Genomic DNA, 17,957 nt, shown 5'->3' on the forward strand with positions numbered 1-17,957 from the left:
CATAGAAAAGCGATAAAAACAGAGCAAGGACAGATGGGAGAGGCAGAGAAATAGAAAGAAACAAATAAAGACAGATAAAAAAAAGTGGAGAAGTAAGCCGAAAAGGCCATCCAGCAGCGCTCTCCTTTCTAGTTTCGCATCACTAATAATAAGCCGCCATAATTTCTATACAGAACACTTTTGTGGTAAATAGCTTTCGTTTAATCCCGAAGTTGACGTTTTTCTTCTGTTACAAGGCATCTTTCCTGATGAAAAATTAGTTCCCCAAAACTTTCGTTGTTGTAACCGATGATTGCTACACCGATGATAACCGATGATTGCTAGGAGAAAAATGGGGGGAGGGCAGGCTGATGTGAGAACACTATAATATCGGATGGGATATGGCAAGAAGTATCATTGGTAAGGACGACAAAGCTGCCGATTTTCGGATATGCTTGAATGTTCGAACGCTTTCCCGGCACCACCACAAGCCCCATCAGGCCAATGTACGACAACATGTTAAGTTTTCTACCCGAAAACTTCCCGTATACTCAAATTTTCATTTAACATCCCCGTCTGATAACGACACTTATTGACCACCGCTTCCACGTGGCAGCGAACTTTAAAAGTTGACTTTGCTGCAATGCTTTATTACATTGCGGCGAAGCATAATGTGAATCCCAAGGTGCTTCCGGGAACGTTGCGTATGAGGGTTAAGGTTCAACACCTTGTATTTCTTTTTTTCTTTTCGCTTACCAAAGATTTCGCTTTCTATCACTTTTCAGAGCGGACACCCAACAGCCAGAATTCATTGTCATAACCGATTATGCGGCATGGGGACGTTGATTATGGGGCGTGGGGGGCGTTCCAGCTAACCATCTTACCTTTACTGGTAATTTTCGACCGCAGGTCTCCCTGCAGCCTAGCGCTATTTGACTTGTGTTTGCTTATTTCGTACCGTGTTTTTGTTCTGATATCTCACACACAAAAAAAACAGTTGAATGAGAAAAAATTTACACCATCTCTCTATAAACAAAACCATAACGCAAGTTACTAACCACTATACGATCACGGCTATCCCGTAGGCCCGCGGGCTCAGATTTGGGTGCACGTTAAAGGACCCCAGGTGGTCAACATTTCAGGAGCCCTCCATTACAGCGTCTTTCATAATCATATTGGGGTTTTGGGATGTTAAACCCTACATATCACCATATAAAAGAAACCATGCGTAGATGCGAAGCAGCGGACGCCAACGTTGTACTGGCGGCGACGCTAGCGCTCATCACGGCGTTGCGTAGGAGGGCAGACTAGGGAGGTGCAAAGCACACAGTGATGGACCGGTGTTTCCTACTGGAACATGCCAATCGCTGCTAATGAGCAATGAGAGACAGAAGACTTCGACTCAACATGGAAATCCATAGTCTACTTTTAGTTAACGTGCAAGCTTCGAATTTTCAGCCACGCACAGGAGACGTCTCCCACCGGCAGTACGTGGGAGGTTAACATCTAGTGCCTATATATACGAGGTGTCCGGTGAACGATTGTGCAACGCGAGGAGTCGGTTTTTTTTTCAATCAAGAAACTCGCTAGCAGACGCTGCTTGCCTCGACATTGCGAGGCGGGAGAGGAGGAGGGGACGCGCATGCGCAATAGGGATGTTAACGTCACGAAGAGCAATTCCTAGAAGAGAGAGAGAGAGAGGGGGGGAGCGAGCGTAGGTTAGTAGACGCTCCCTGCGTCGGCGCTGCGAGGCGAGAGAGCAGGGAGCGTACGAGAGAAAAAAGAGGGAGAGTGGGCGCACATGCGCAGTAAGGCTGGTCACGCCACACGCTGGTTTTCGGTCGACCCTAAAAAAGCTGCTTCGCATCTAAAACAAGATGATTTAAAGCACTTACGCTGTTCTCTCGCACCGGACAATACGCCGGTGATGACAAGAGCTTCCTGATCTGTTTGCACGTTGTTTCGACGGCTTCAAAAAGAATGGCAAGATGATCTCCATCACGCTGAAAAGTGAGACACGCTTCAGAAATAATTCTTGGGAACGTGACGTCACAAACCTTTGGTAAATAGAAAGGGATGAAATTACGATATCTGATAGTAGCGTGAACTGGCTGGAAAAGTAACTAAATAGACACATTTTTATTTTTAAAACAGTGAAAAGCGACTGGAGCAGGATCTATCTATCTATCTATCTATCTATCTATCTATCTATCTATCTATCTATCTATCTATCTATCTATCTATCTATCTATCTATCTATCTATCTATCTATCTATCTATCTATCTATCTATCTATCTATCTATCTATCTATCTATCTATCTATCTATCTATCTATCTATCTATCTATCTATCTATCTATCTATCTATCTATCTATCTATCTATCTATCTCCTTCATTGCACACTACTCCTTCCCAATCCAAGTACCGGGATGTTGATTTCAAGCGGAACAACAACGGCTTCTATGTTCCACATAGATAGATACCACACAGTTACGGAGACGTGGTTTGGGGTTTCTTTTTCTCGAGGTCTAAATTGTCCGGCAATGGGCACTTTTTGATACTGACTTTTGGCGTAGTCAAGCAAACCGTTCTTACTCTGCGAACTCGAAATGAATGAATGAAGGGCCATAGTCTTTTTTGGGAAACTTCAACGCGAAAATGTTCGTCTAGTTGTCTGCTGGGGTCTGTCCTTGTTCTCCCCCTCTTCCTATCCCAACTAAAGGGGCTTGGGAAAAGTACCTGCTCGGTTGCTCGACCTTGGATGCTCAACGCTCCTCGGTGAGGCGCGCTCGAGCAGCGGCCAACTCTATTGGCAACTCGGAATAGGGTCTCGCCACTCAAACATGCAATATGCCGCAACTCTCTATTACGCTTTTTTTGTAATAAAATGTTTTATACCATCACCACCAATGATTCAGCCAAACGACGAAAGTTTAACCCCTTGCTCAAGGTCCAAATTTCGTTGCTGCGGTCATACTTGTGAAAATTGTCAATCGAAAATCAAATACGTGTTACGCATACTTCAGGTACAATATCAGTACTTAAATGCCAGGCTTTGTGTCTTCTTTATTCAAAAGATGCATAGATGTGTAATTGTAAAGACCGAAGTGTTTTTTACGTTCCGCTGAGAGCGCGATGCTGCTAACAAAACTCAGGGGTTGTAAAACTAAAGCTAGAGTGTATATGCTTCCTATGGGAGCAGAGTTACGCAGAGGTCCGCCATCTTGCCTGGCTAGCAACCATAGTTACGCGGTGAAGCCCCGCTCTGTTCTCGCAGGCGGCTTGCTTAAACCTCTCGTACATCACCAGTCCACGTGTCTGGCGTGTCAACGACCAGTGAAGAAGGAAGAAGCACCAGCTTTCGGGACTGTACCAAAAGAGTACAAGTGCAATTTTTTAGTCTGTGCGGTAAAGCAAAGCGCTGAGGCGTAGCGTAACGCCGAATAACATGCCCCGCCGCCACGTCATGTGACGCCATCTATGGAGGTTGAGCAAGAACGGACAAACACAACATATATATCCTTCGAAATTCGGGCGGCGCTTTGACAAGCCTATAGAATCGATTATGTCAGCATGTTTTTCGTAAGTGGGGCCGAATCCACGTAAACATTTTGCGGTCGAAGCTTAAGGACATGAATCTAAAGCAAATAAAAGCATTAGTTCATAGTTAACAAGCTAAAAAGTGCTCTATGGTCACCTGATACTTTCTAAGTGGACGGTGACCGCTTACGGTGGTGCGGCCTTGTTTCCGAGGTGCGGCCTGTGCATCAGGTTCTGCTCAGTGCATGGTGTTTAGCGGCGTTGTAAAACTTATGTGGAACTTTGCTAGATAGCATCTACAGTAACGCCAAGTAAAACGACTTGGTGCTGGTACCTACCAGTGGCTCTGCGTTCTAAAGAAAAAAAAAAACTTTCGTTTCTTCACATCACTGCCAGATGGAGCCATTTCTCACGTAGCATCTCCAGACGAAAGACTGTCGTCTTTCGACGTCCTTTGCAGCGATGCACAGAGATACATGGCCATTTTTCATTAGCTGTTCATAGCCTAACGAGCTTAGTGGGTAGCATTCTTGACAGAACAGTGGTATCGAAATACACTAGCACTGTACGCTAAAAAATCAGAAGTGTTTATCCAAGGCAGACTTTTTTTTTATTTAGCCTCACCGTGTTTGCGGAGTTAACGTGAGTTATGCGCATCGTGTAAGAATAGGTTAGATGCTGACACTCGCCTCTCCGCGCAAGGAGAGGGCGTGGACAGACTGTGTTCGCCGGTTACCTTGACCTACGAGTAGTTTCCGTCGCGCGAGTTGAGATGGCGCTACTGTATGGGGCGCTCGGTATTCGCGCGGCTCTCATCCTGAAATTCGCGCGCGATTTAACATCTGCCTGAAAGCTTTGCGCGCATGGGATTTTGTGATTTAGAAACGCGTCGCCCTGTGCCTGTGAGCCGTGCCACTGCATTTGTTCAGCTGATTTGCGCTTTGCGATTCAGTGCACGTAGGCCTCTACGCTGCATATGACTCCGAGCGCGCGCCCTGAGCGGCCTTGTTGCTGGCGACGCCTCGAAATGCGCAAGTGGTGTTCTGTTGCAAATTACAAGTTGGTGTATCGGCTATTTGTACGGAGCGTGTGCTGCTTTTCAAGGCACCGCGTGAACCAGTGTGCTTGGATATGTAGCGACAGGCTATTCCCAAAGCTGACGGACCCTTGCAGCCTATACTGACCATATGGGCGCGAAGCATTTCCTGGAAAAGTGATCTGTGCCACATACAATTAAGAATACGATGGAAACTTCCTGTTACACGCACCAGAGAAAACTATACACTTACTTCGCATGCTGAGCCTGCCATTTTACTGGGGCTGTCAAAAATGCTTGATTTTGCAGCAAAAACCAAAACAAACAAACAAAAACAACAACAGGAATGTTCAGCGAAAATATTGGCGCTACTGCCGACTTTTTAAAAGTGACGGGGGCCAAAAGGTTCAGCTGCATCTGAAGTGCCTGACAAGACCGCTGAAAGAACACCAAATTTATTGCGCGTAGAGAATGTTTTTCCACTGAATGGCGATGATGAATCACCATGTGCGCATGCAAAAGGTAGCACCTTGACGTCAGCAGTGATGGGCCTCCTCCACGTAAGGACTCAACGGAAGGACGAGGATGCTTCCCAACACGACACTGATAATGTGGGCCTACGTGATACCGCCTCACTTTTTCATCACGCCGGAAAAGTAATTTTTCTTTTAAATTCAGATGCTACATTTCTGGGCTGCCTCATTTATGCCTATTTGGACCAAGACAAATCTAATGCTGTCAAAGAACCAGTGAACAGAAATCTTTGTACATACTATTCCTGTGATGCAGCTGTCGTTATTATAGTTATTTTGACATGCTTGGATGTCGTCAAGCCAAATTTTCTTGTTTTGTGGATGTGTTTCGTACCTCATCATCACCGTTTTGCAACGTCGCAGGTGCGATTCCGACCACGGTACTTACCACACAATACACAATACCGTTTGATCATTAAGGTGAAGGCCTTAGATATCCCTAGATACCTTATCAAACGCGAAATATGATTGCCGGCGTCCCGCATCGGTGGCGTAAGGCTCGAGCTGCACAAAAATGTACTACTTTGGGTAGTGCGTTCGCTTTCACTGTTTCATAAGCACTTCGTCAAGCTGAAGTCCGCACGGCCAAATAGAAAAGCGCGAAGTATGGCTGATGGCACTGGCCCGACAGTCCCGACATGAGTGTTGTACGGGTGAACCCAGAGTCAACTTTTGGCACGCAATGAAGTTTTGCCACCATACCGTGCTGCTCACACTCCGAGAGTCTGAAATCTGCGTGAACTGCAAGACTGCTGAAGGGTAGCGTGCTGATTTAAGTTTTTAATACAATGTGCGTATGTTTCGTGATACATTACTTGAAAGTTTTCTAACGAAGTCTTTCGTTCATTTTGCTGAGCAACGAGAACGCAACAGCGATGTCCACGCACGCACACACACACACACACACACACACACACACACACACACACACACACACACACACACACACACACACACACACACACACACACACACACACACACACACACACACACACACACACACACACACACACACACACACACACACACGCACGCACGCACGCACGCACTCTTCCTAGTAAGCTAGCGTGCCTTTGCCTTTGGGTTGCTATTCTTATTGCGAAAACCTCAAATTTTCTCAAACGCACAACGCCGCATAATTTTTTTCTGAGCCAAGTATGCCGACACCGACAACAGAATTTCATCGAAACGAGCTCTGTAGTGCTCTCGCGTCACAATGCAACCTATCTCCGCAGGCCAACTTTTGCGGCTGTCGGTGTATTTACATCATAAAAACACTGTTAGCATATGAGCTGCATATACAATTACAAAGTCCATTTCTTTACAACAGGGTGAGAGTGTATTAGTCTACTGGAATCCATGCAGATGTGTAGATCAAGCGCAATTAACCAGCGAGGCTTCTCAGCAATAACCTCCTACACGCGGATCGAGTCGTTCGCCATTGAGCGCCTTGACCCACTAATTGATCCAGATCGAGGCGATTTATGGCTTACCCTCCGCGAGCACCATCTGTCGCATCAAACGGAAACAGCCCAGGCGGCGAACACAATCTGTACGGGCTGCCGGGCACAGTGTCATCACGTAACTTATTCTTACACCGTGGTTGTACGTAAAACACGGTTACAGTTTGGTACGTCCCTTTCTATCTCAGCTGGCATTGGTATGGAAGGATTCATATCGTTCCCAGCAAATGAACGTGCTAAGAGGCTTCGCCTGCATTCAGGCAGCTCTGATGACCGAGTATTACGTATCACTCAACGAAGTTTCTGAGATCGCTTCTCGTTTTGAACGTTCCTAGGCCTAACGGAAGATTGATGTGAACAAGTTTGCAACAAACATTTTCTGTTTTGGTGCTCAGTTCAAATAAAATTGCTGTTATCGCTAAAGAATCAGTAATAATGGTGTGTGTGGCTAGACAGGCGACCATTTTTAGTTCTTTTCTTCTTATTTTTTTCTGCAACTCATTCGTACTCCGCTAGGTGACGCCGCAGTCGAAGCTTGGGTGGAGCCATATATGTACACCCTTCGAGAGAGTTCGGTGATTTTTTTCATCTCACCGCTTTCCTCGGGCCGCCCAAGTGCCACCCACTTTTCGTGGCAGGCAACCAAGCTCTCTGCCGGTGGCAGCAGCCCCGCACTCGCAATGGCAGAAAAGAGTTGCCATACCTACACCACCTCTGAGCAACGCGTACGTGGCTTGAATACTCATCCTGGTATTCACGCGTGAACTGGTTGCGTGAATTGTCTGTGGCTGCGCGCTTATTTGCGGATTTTGCAGCTTTATTTGCACTGACGGAGTCCCATCGTTCGAGGTTCAAAAAAAAAAGAAAAAAAAGAAGCCTGGCCGATCTCACTATCACAGAAATCGGTACAAAACGAAAGTAAAACGTCTTTTTACACAGACGTAATTGAGAGTTTATTGTGCGTCGTTTCACCGCAGGAGTGATAGAATTGATTATACAGTAACGCATTGTAGTGTTACGCGAAGAATAGCAACCAGCTCAAAGCTTTGAACGCTCTACTGAAACTAGAAGGAATCACAAAAAAAGAAAACAGACACAGTACGGGCGTGAACCAAAAGCTCTTACAGCTCGATATACTTAAAGCGCTCTGCTGAAGCAGAAAGAAGGACGCACAAAACCAAAGCACAAATATACGCAGGACTAACGCGAACTGTCACAGCTGTTACTTCTTTGTGCGTGAGCGGAGTGCTTCTTGTGCTAAAGGCTAAAGTCACTGGGATACCACGCACTTACCTCAGTCTTGATGATCTCGGTCAGGCGGCGCGCGTAGCTTTTCGAACTCATGAGGGCCAGCTGAGTCGCGTAAGAACGGAGTCGCCAATACGGAATTTCCTTCAACGTCGACCTGTTTGAGTCCGCGAAATCTGAGCACACAGTCACGACCAGAATCGCTGCCACAACGAGACCGAAGGACCTCATATTTGACGTACAAGGCAGCCTGTCGAAAAGTGGGCGCTTCTGAAAAACGCAAGCTGCCTCTGCGGACATATGCAGTGGTATGAATGAGGTTAGTTGACGGGATCGGTTCGTGCTGTATACTGCCGTCGCTTCGTGATTTAATGACAGATATATCATGTCGCAAAGACGGCTGTGAAAGCTAGCGAAATGTTATGCTGCGACGTAATCATTCGGCACTCACTCTTCGTGCCACTAAACAGCCCCTGAAAAAAAAAACAAAAAAAAAAAACGCCAGGCCTGTGCGGAAGGCGCATCGCAGCCACAGCGAAAGCATGAAGAGTGGCCTTTCAGGGGCTTTTCGAAACACTTTTGGAGTGAATGCTACAAGCACACTTGTTGGCTACCCACTGCGCTGTCCCACTGCGAAGGAAGGAAGGAAGGAAGGAAGGAAGGAAGGAAGGAAGGAAGGAAGGAAGGAAGGAAGTAAGTAAGTAAGTAAGTAAGTAAGTAAGTAAGTAAGTAAGTAAGTAAGTAAGTAAGTAAGTAAGTAAGTAAGTAAGTAAGTAAGTAAGTAAGTAAGTAAGTAAGGTAAGGTAAGGTAAGGTAAGGTAAGGTAAGGTAAGGTAAGGTAAGGTAAGGTAAGGTAAGGTAAGGTAAGGTAAGGTAAGGTAAGGTAAGGTAAGGTAAGGTAAAGTAAGTAAGTAAAGTAAGTAAAGTAAGTAAAGTAAGTAAAGTAAGTAAAGTAAGTAAAGTAAGTAAAGTAAGTAAGTAAAGTAAGTACGGAAGGAAGGAAGGGGAGTCAATCAGAATGGCATCCGGTTGGTTGTCCTGCTCACGGGAATTAGCGAAGGAGACAAGAAAGATGAAAAAGCGGGAGGAGAAAAAAAAAAGAACAAGGGAGAGACAGACAATCAATTCACTATACACCGTTTATAGAACTCCACCGCAAGTCTGAGGCGTTCACACAAACCCGTCATCCTGCAAATCACAAGAGGGCTTTCAGTGTCTTTCCATTGTGCTTAAATTGACAGGAATAGCTGACTCTGTGACTTCACCAGGCGGCGAAGTCCAAGCTCGGCATCGAGAAACGTGACAAGCCAATGGTTTTCACGTCGAAGTACATTAACATTGAAGTCTCCAGGAACCACCACCGGCACATCCTGTAGGCACACTGCCCAGACGTTGCGCAGCAAGAAGCTCATGACGTCGGTTCACAATGTTTTTGGTGAAATGTACACTGTCCGGGTGACGAAGCCGTGCGAGGTTCTAACGGCGCATGCATCGCCACAACTCATCTGAGGCAGCGGGCTGAGTTTGTTTGTCTAAAGTGATAGTGACGGCGCGCATTTCGATGGGAACCGAATTCACAGGCATCAGAGGACCAACAGCTTCACAAATATTACTGGACTTGATGCGAGAAATTTTTCGTGTTGCTTCATAGTGAAAGTGGAGCCGGAGACATTTTGGAATGCCCTTTTCATCTAATTGTATGGACTCCAGTGAACCCACCCCTCCATTGCTCAAGCCACCGGACGCATAAATGTTTAGGACAGCATGTATGGTTTGTTCAAACAAAGTACATGCTTTGTTCAAGAGTGTTTAAGCCCATTCACAGTAGGCCAGTCGTAATGGCGTATTACATAGCTCGTCGTCAGTGGGAAAGATGAGAGGCATGGTCTATTTGGTTAATGCAGTGCGCTCAGGTGTGAGGGTTGACTGGTTCCAATATCCCGTGGGTTCCTTGGAATCTTTCTACGTCATCATCATCATCATCAGCAGCAGCAACAGCTTGGCTACGGCCACTGCAGGACAATGGCCATGTTCCTCCAGTCAACTCCGTCCTGTGCTTGCTACTGCTTTTTTTTCTGCTTTTTTTTTGCCCGCAAACTTCTTGATCTCATTGCACACTTGACTACCCCTTAAACACTTGCCTTCTATGGGAATCCAGTCAGTTTTCCTATATATACATGCTTATATATATATCCGGGGCTTGACAGTGACGGCAGTCAGCCGAGAGTTTCCATATAATTGCCATCGGTATAAAACTGGAGCAATGGGCTATTGAAATTCGGATGCTGCTCGATTACGGCTGGCATAAACATGTTCAAGAAAAGCTCGGAATTAGCGATGTTATTTGCACTTGCAGTGTTCAGCCATCTAGCTAAATTCCCAGAAAATACTCACAATAGTCCTTGTGAAGGTTTTGTACGTTATCATCTGTGTGATCGATATCATATTTGGAGTCGCACAAGGGATGTCCAATGTTAACATTTATGCTGTGATTTTCTTGATCGTGCGATTTCTTCGTCCGATCACTTATGCACAAATAGATTTATGAAGTTAATTTGTAAAAATAATTTTGCCTGCTCCACAGTTAACAGTGAAAGGAATTCATAGTTTCGAAAAATGTGTTATATTAGTGCCGTACGCCACAAACCAATCACCTTGAAATGCGAAAGAGCTACGTTTCCTTGAAATCTTACTCAAGAACGAAGAGACGTCTATTGAAGCGAACACAACGGCTAGTGTATGCAGGTGTTGTATTTCCCACTATACATCGCCACCAAGACGTGGTGGGTATAAATTGCCGACCTGTTTGTAAAGAAGCCAGCCAAACCTGTCTCGTACGCCACGTCACGAGGATGTCTTAAGACCCTATATCGCTGTCGGAAAGGTAATTACTTGGTGGAAAAAAAATGCCTAGAGCGGTATAAATACATACAAACAACTGCCGAGACACTGCGCCGTATAGCATGTAGTGTGTTCTCTCCCATTCGCAGCTGAACAAAGAAAGAATCACAATTTGAATGTATTAAGATGTCTTCGACATAGCACTAAAGGACCTCAAAACTCGCCCATTCAGTGAGAGCGTCATGATTCTTTCTTTATATTTGGAAGTACTACACCCATACATAAGACAAACATAATTACTGATCCCTCCCTCCTCTGAGGATTGAAAGACATGCTACAGGACATCTTACAAGTCACAGCTGTAAAGTTTGTGTCCAGCTTTGCCCGCCGCTTTTACATCCAGAACGATCGTCAGTGTCAACTTTCCGAAGGATGGCGTGTAAAGATTTCAGTGTCACGTGTTTTTTTAGTTATGTCTTGTTTTATTTCCCGGTAAAGTTACTTCGAATTAAAAAGTGAATACACCAAGGGAAGGCGATACGAGGCGTATCTTTCATGCCTGTGGGGTCTTCGTTGCATGGTACGGCCAAATGATGCAACTTCACGTGGTGTAAACGCCTCCTAATTGATGTCAGATATTCATCATCTAACACGAAGTGACGACACTGCGACAAGAACCGATCACTCATTTAATTCTATTTAAGTGAGTGGCATGGACAGAGTTGCATCTTGTGTCGTAGAAGCCCCCACTTTTCGGCGGGCTTCCTTCAACGCTAAGCATGAAGTTCCTCGTTGCATTTGTGGCAGTGATTCTGGCCACGACTTTGTGCTTAAATCTTTCGGATGCGAGAAAAGTGAGGAAATCCCAGTATTCCCGCTACATGCGTTTCGCGCGTATGTTGGCCCTGATAAAGTCTAAGAAGTTTGCACTTCTCGTTACCTCGATCACCGACGTTGAGGTGAGTGCCAGGAATTGCAGCGACTGATGTTGCTGATAGTGCCCGTCGGTAGCAAGACGACCGCTGGCGAGATTTTAGCTTACCATCGTAAATGACCTGCCGTCAACAGAAATACGAGTCACTTTTACATGCCTCCTCTATAATTTAAGAAGCGAACGTGGGAACGTCAGGAAAGTATTCGTGTATTTTCATGAAGATCGGAACATCGAAGGACTAACATTACACTTTCGTGGAACTAATTCTTGCGCAGTGAACTTAGTGCGCGACGTGTCGCTTGTCGACCTGAGGCACGAATTCCGGCGTCCTAGAAGTTGGCGATATACTTACACAGAAAGTACGTTTTGGGCTCCTCTCTTATGCGGTGACTCGGAGAAGCCTGCAGGCAGGCGCCTATCCACGTGGCACACAACTGCACGAAATGTACTTCGGGAAATTCGACAGGGACTATACACATGCCACCCGCGGAATACTGACGCCCTCGACTATACTGGTGACATCCCGGAATAACTCCCACTATCGCACCCGTGGACGAATAGAACGTTTACAACCAGATCCGAAACGCCAGTGGGAAGTGGTGGCGGCGTCACTAAACCCAGAGGACCGATTCCGACCGATGGGCAGGTCTTGGGCGTCCGCCGCGAGCGATATGATAATAGTATATAAAACCACAATATTATGAGGGACGCCTCAGTAGAGGGGCCCGGAAAAATTTTACCATGTGGTGTATTTTTTTTTACTTGCGCTGACATGGCACAGTACACGGGCCTCAACCATTCTGCATTTATTAAAATACGACGGCTGCCATGACCAGGATAGAACCCAGACCTTCGGGTGCAAGCCGTGGCTACCTGGAATAACGAAGTCACCCAATCTTTTGGCGACAAGAACGCGTGCTCGATCGTAAAGTAAAATTTAACTTTATCCTTCATAGTTCAACTCTCTCCTTCATAGTTCAACGCGAGCCGCCAGTAACTCGAGTGACTTTAAAATTTGTATTACGTCTACTTTAACCCTTTCAGCCCTGAATTTTTTTTTTATTTTGGTCGGATACACTTTTTGTGCGCGTTTTTCTCGTAGTTAGGACCTCAGAAGACCACAAACAAAAAAATTGAGCCACTGATACAAGCATTTTTGGATTAATTAACGTGACATCAAATTAGGTTATTTAGGACCAGCGATTGGAAAATGAAAAAAATGGCTTATTTTTTTTCCTGACAATCAATGGTGTACACAAAATTTAAACCGACGTTTTACTTTTGAAGCCTAATACTAACTGAAACAGCTTGGGTACGTCGTCCCGAAAATGGCGCTTACCCGCCTCAATATTACGCGCCTCGGCTTCACGAAAGACCTCGGTGACGCTTCTTCTTGTTTGTGGCTGCTACCTCCACAAACGTGCCGCAATATTGATGTCGATTGCAGTGGGGATCATTGAAGAAATATGCCCCCAAGAGTGAGTAGTATTGGTTACGTTTCCGAGATACTTGGGGAAATGTTGTGCTGTGGTGTCAATTGACACCGCCAGGGCCGGAAGGGTTAATGCTCGTCGAGAAAACTCGAGCCATTATGAGCCGTCGTGAATAGTTTTTTTCTTTTGTTTGCTCACCCAAAACGTGACAGCGGCTCCGCTGCGTCGTTGTGGCGGCCAGTGTCAGTTTTCTGTGCATGTCGTACTTTTCAGCGGAAAGGCAAATTCGTCATCATTGCCTATCAAGCCCGGGAGACACATTGCAAGGCGGGATTCTTCCCACCCACGGAAGTGTCATCCGATAAATCGAGTAAGCTATTACGCTTCCTTACTCTCTTTTACCTTCCGCTTTACAGTATTAGCAAAAGCTCATATTCGAACATACCGTATACCCTTTACGTCATGAAAAAAAAAAAAAGGGGGGGGGGTGGCAATTGGCCCCGTATCTGCATGTTTCACTGCAAATTTCGTCTGAAGACGATAGTCTTGCGTCTGGACAGAGTGAACAGAACGTTTATATCATGTTCTGCGCGAGAAAATCGCTGAATTGTATTCTGGAGGCGCTGCGTTAGAGAGTCTCAATCCATGCAGAGAAAGCGAACGAGCGCATCGAGGCACGTTAGACACGAGCGCTATCTGGCAGTTATCTTCGAAAAAGAAGGAAGGCGTGCGAGCCCGTCTTAGAGGCGATAAGGTGTAGAATGCAAAGCGACGGGCAGGTGCAACCACCGTGTCGTCTTAGAAGAGCGTTGGAAACACTTGCCTTTTTTGAGCATCGCGGTGCAATGTCAGCACAGCGTGATAAACGCTATGGTACTTAGAATTACCTATGTATGCCTTTTCTAGAAAGAAGACACACATACAGAATATTGACGTGTTGTTATGGTGCCTCAGATATGCGAAATAATTGCTTCTTGATTGAAAATCGCATAAGTATGAACGCTGAAACTTGAGCAATATTGGTGGGCGCTGCGGATCGGGTTGGCCGTTTGAGGTATCCTTCGGTCACTTTGGTGTCATAAAAGTTGGGACGAATCTGCATGTATGTATATCTGTATCACCTTTTTCATTTCATCACCCCATTGTCGTTGTTATTTGTAATCGATTCGGGCAAAGTGTGCTGGTCGACACTTGAGTTAAATTTTGTATAGCGCCTTCTTCATTGATTGGCGCCTTCAGTCAGTTTTTTTTACGCGCAGATCGTTGCTGATGCCTTATTTGGAGGGAGACAAGACCACCCCCCCACTCCCTTGTACCCCCCCTGCCCCCCCCCCCCCAGCCTCAAGGCCTCTTTTATACTTCCGGGCATCCACTTACCGTGTACGAAAGCAGCATTGTTTCAGGCGACAAAAAAGTAATAATACCTAGAGTTGTACAGCGCTAAGTCGCTACTTGTTCCAACCGCGTGTTGAGAAGACCTACCACCGTGCATGATTAAGCCTGCTGGAGCACCACGTGCGCTGTACAGTAAATAGAGGTGTACGTTCCCCCACATACATTGTACTACGGTAGTGGTGCTTTCCTGATTGTACATGCACCCTTTGTAGTCGTGAAGCTCGATGTTTTTGTCATGTACTTTATCCTTGGTTGGAAGTCAATAAACTTCTCCTTGCTGCATGTTATGTCGAAAGTCAGGGACGGCTTTCAGCTCTCCCATAGTAGAGTACCGAGTACTCTAAATCGTTAACCATTTTTTCTAAACACATGTCGAAAGACGATAGTCTTGCGTCAGGAGAGAGTGAACAAAACGTTTATTTGAATGTTCTGCGGGGCAAAAAATCGGTGAATGGTATTCTGTGGGCGCCACGATAGAGTTCCTCGAGCGTGTAGCGGAGGCGAACGAGCGCATCGAAGCACGTTAGACACGAGCGCCATCTGGCAGTAACCTCTGAAAACGAAGGCGTGCTTACCTGCGGAGAAAGATGCGCGCCAGTCTCGGAGGTGATAAGGTGTAGAACACGAAGCGACGGGCAGGTGCCACCACCGTGTTGTCGTAGCAAAACGTTGGAAATTCTTACCTTTTTGCTAATCGCGTTGCACTGTCAGCGCAGGGCGATAAAAGCTACAGTCCTTAGAGTTACTTGTGTGCGCCTCTTCTAGTATAAAGGCAGACATACAAAACATCAACGTGTTGTTATGCGCCTCAGATATGCGCAATAATTTTTTAATTGACAATCGCACAACTATGAATGCTAAACCTTGAGCACTATTGGTGGGCGCTGCGAATGGGGTTAGCCGTTTGGGGCCGTTTGAGGTATCGTTAAGGGTGGACAAGCAGACAAATGTACAGACAGACAGACAGACAGACAGACAGACAGACAGACAGACAGACAGACAGACAGACAGACATATTTCCATCGACGATCTCCAAAAAAGACTTTAAAAGAGATCGTTGCCGCGGACAAACAGACAAATGTACAGAGAGGCAGGCAGGCACACAAACAGGGAGGCCGGAATTTCGGTGTCGAAGGAAACTTAACGAATGCTTGTGCTGGCCCTGAAGTGCAAAACGCGATACCGCAATCAAACCCCGTGTGCACTGCCTTGAACCATGCCGCAAGGAGAAGAATTTGCGTGTAACACTGGCCGTTTCAAACTATCCTAGAATGTCCACTTCTAAAAGCGAAGCTATAGGACCCCCTATTGTTTTTTTGCTTGTTTTTTGTGCAACGGGAAATTTCTCGCCTTGGTCTAATAGTAGTTTGGTAACGCAGAAAACATTGCGACGCCACTTACCATCATAATCATCAGTGTCCAATCTGCGGCTACTATATAAAGCATGCACACAACTCATGCCGCGCACAGTGGCAGAATGTGTTTCTATAAAGCGAATTCGAGGCCACTTGGGCTGTTGCATGGGCGTGATCACCTGATCGACGTCAATCTGATTTTGCAGGTCGTTCATGAATGCATTGGTACAGTGGAGTTTCTGGGCGGAGGGTTTAGGAGACCCTAGTACCACGACTTGATCATATGCATGTAAGTCTACAAACTTTGCAGCGCATGTAGCCTTTTCTTTCAGTACCCGCAACGTAAACCAGTTTTTACCCGCCGCGGTAGCCTATTGGCGAAGTTACTCTGCTGCTGACCCACAGGTCACGGGATCGAACCCCGGCTGTGGTGGCTCCATTTCAGATGGAGGTCAAAATGCTGTAGGCCCGTGTGCTCGAATTTGGGCGCACAATAAGGAACCCCAGGTGCTCGAAATTTCTGGAGCCCTTCAACATGGCGTCTCTCATCATCATATGGTGGTTTTGGGACGTTAAACTCCACATATCAATCAATCAATGTAAACCAGTTCGCACCCTTAAGGGGTGTTTTGCATGTGTATACCGCTTGACGATAAAGTGTTTGACAGATCAAAACACCCTTAAGGGTGTTTTCGTCTGTCACCCCACATATCACCTTACATACCCTCCCACATATCTGCCAAAGTCGGTATGCCTATCCATATACGCCTATGATATTTGCCTCTGGAGAGCTGCAGTTACTCGCCCTCAGGTGCGTGCACGAATACAGCGGGCAGCAACCCTCACAACAGCCTACCTTCAGAAACAAGGCCTAACTATATCAACTGTGAAATGCGCGTTGATGGCGTTTATTACACGCAAACCAATGACGCCATACCCTGTGTACATCAATGGGCAGAGCGTCAAATATGCACGGACGCATCGTTTCCTGGGCATAATAATTGACAGAAGTCTTTCGTGGAGCCCGCAATGTGCGTACTTGAAGAAGAGACTGCTATCTATTATGCATATATTGAAATCCCTGTGCGGGAAAGCATGGAGAACTTCTGTGGCCTCCATGCTACAGCTGTACAGGACCCTATTTCTGGGTCTATTGCGCTACAGCTTGCCGGTACTGACTAACATTTGCAAATCTAATACTAATTCATTGGAGAGTTTGCAGGGCCAGGCTTTGCGTATCTGCCTAGGACTGCCTCGATGCGCTTCTACTTATGCCACAATCATGCTTGCCAAAGACCATCCGGTCAGGACATATAGAGTTGTGGATTGCCTCAGAGCGCACATTCGACATGCTAGCCGTGTCCCCGACCACCACTTGGCCCTTCTACCCTCCGGAAGACCACGTGCTACGTTTTCAGACGTCATAGCCAAGCACCTAAACAGCATTCCATCAGGATATACGCCAGCTGCGAGAATGGCATGTCCTTTGTGGTGCCTCGACCAGCCGCAAGTACGTCTAATAATTCCGGGTGTCAAAAAGAAAAGCAATCACTCCAGAGTAGCATTGAAGCAAGCAACACTGCTAATATTACATGAGTTGTACTTGGACCGAACGCAGATATGCACTGATGGGTCCATCTCGTCCAGCAGCTCATCAGGTGCCGCTGTAATTCCGGCTGCAGCAATAACAATCAAGTTTAAGTTGTCGCATATGACTACATCTACGGCATCAGAGCTTGCTGCTATAAGGGCTGCTTTACAATATCTCGTTCAAGAGCGTCCAGGAAAATGGGTCATATTCTGGGATTCAAAGGCAGCGCTTCAGAGTTTGCAGTCTGCCATGCGTAGGAGGAGTCATGAACAATTGGTACAAGAAATAAGACATTGCCATCATGAAGCTCTAGCACAAGGGCATGATAATATATATCAATGGCTGCCTGGACATATCGGTATTACCGGAAATCAATTAGTTGATGATGAAGCCCGCTCAGCCCATGAAGGAACCCGTGTAGTCCCGATTCCTCTATCAAGGAATGATGCAGCAAGACAACTTTACCTGCTGGCTCGAGATCTCACACGCACGTTCTGGTCGTCTACCAGCTTCCAAAGGTGTCAATTTTATGAACTGGATCCTTCGCTCAAGATAAAGCTACCATCACAACTTTCCCGCTCGGATGCGGCACTGTTATGTCACCTT

The 17,957-nt window shown here is 46.2% G+C and overlaps 2 protein-coding genes across 2 annotated transcripts in view; one reads left to right on the forward strand and one right to left on the reverse strand.

Annotated features, from left to right (window-relative positions):
* Positions 1–8,137, reverse strand: part of LOC142765085 (uncharacterized) — a 13,117-nt gene extending 4,980 nt beyond the window's left edge. Inside the window, exons 1-2 of the mRNA XM_075865654.1 lie at positions 7,848–8,137; positions 1,875–1,982 (exon numbers count right to left, since the gene is read on the reverse strand). Coding sequence (XP_075721769.1) covers positions 1,875–1,982; positions 7,848–8,102 — 363 coding nt within the window. The 5' untranslated portion in view covers positions 8,103–8,137. The remainder of the gene's footprint in view (positions 1–1,874; positions 1,983–7,847) is intronic.
* A 7,889-nt stretch (positions 8,138–16,026) lies between these two features.
* LOC119185463 (uncharacterized) overlaps positions 16,027–17,957 on the forward strand; it is a 61,821-nt gene continuing 59,890 nt past the window's right edge. Inside the window, exon 1 of the mRNA XM_075867332.1 lies at positions 16,027–16,049. Within this exon, the coding sequence (XP_075723447.1) occupies positions 16,044–16,049 (6 nt within the window). The 5' untranslated portion in view covers positions 16,027–16,043. The remainder of the gene's footprint in view (positions 16,050–17,957) is intronic.

The sequence above is a fragment of the Rhipicephalus microplus genome, chromosome 6 (genome assembly GCF_043290135.1).
Source record: "Rhipicephalus microplus isolate Deutch F79 chromosome 6, USDA_Rmic, whole genome shotgun sequence".
Lineage (NCBI taxonomy): Eukaryota > Metazoa > Arthropoda > Arachnida > Ixodida > Ixodidae > Rhipicephalus > Rhipicephalus microplus.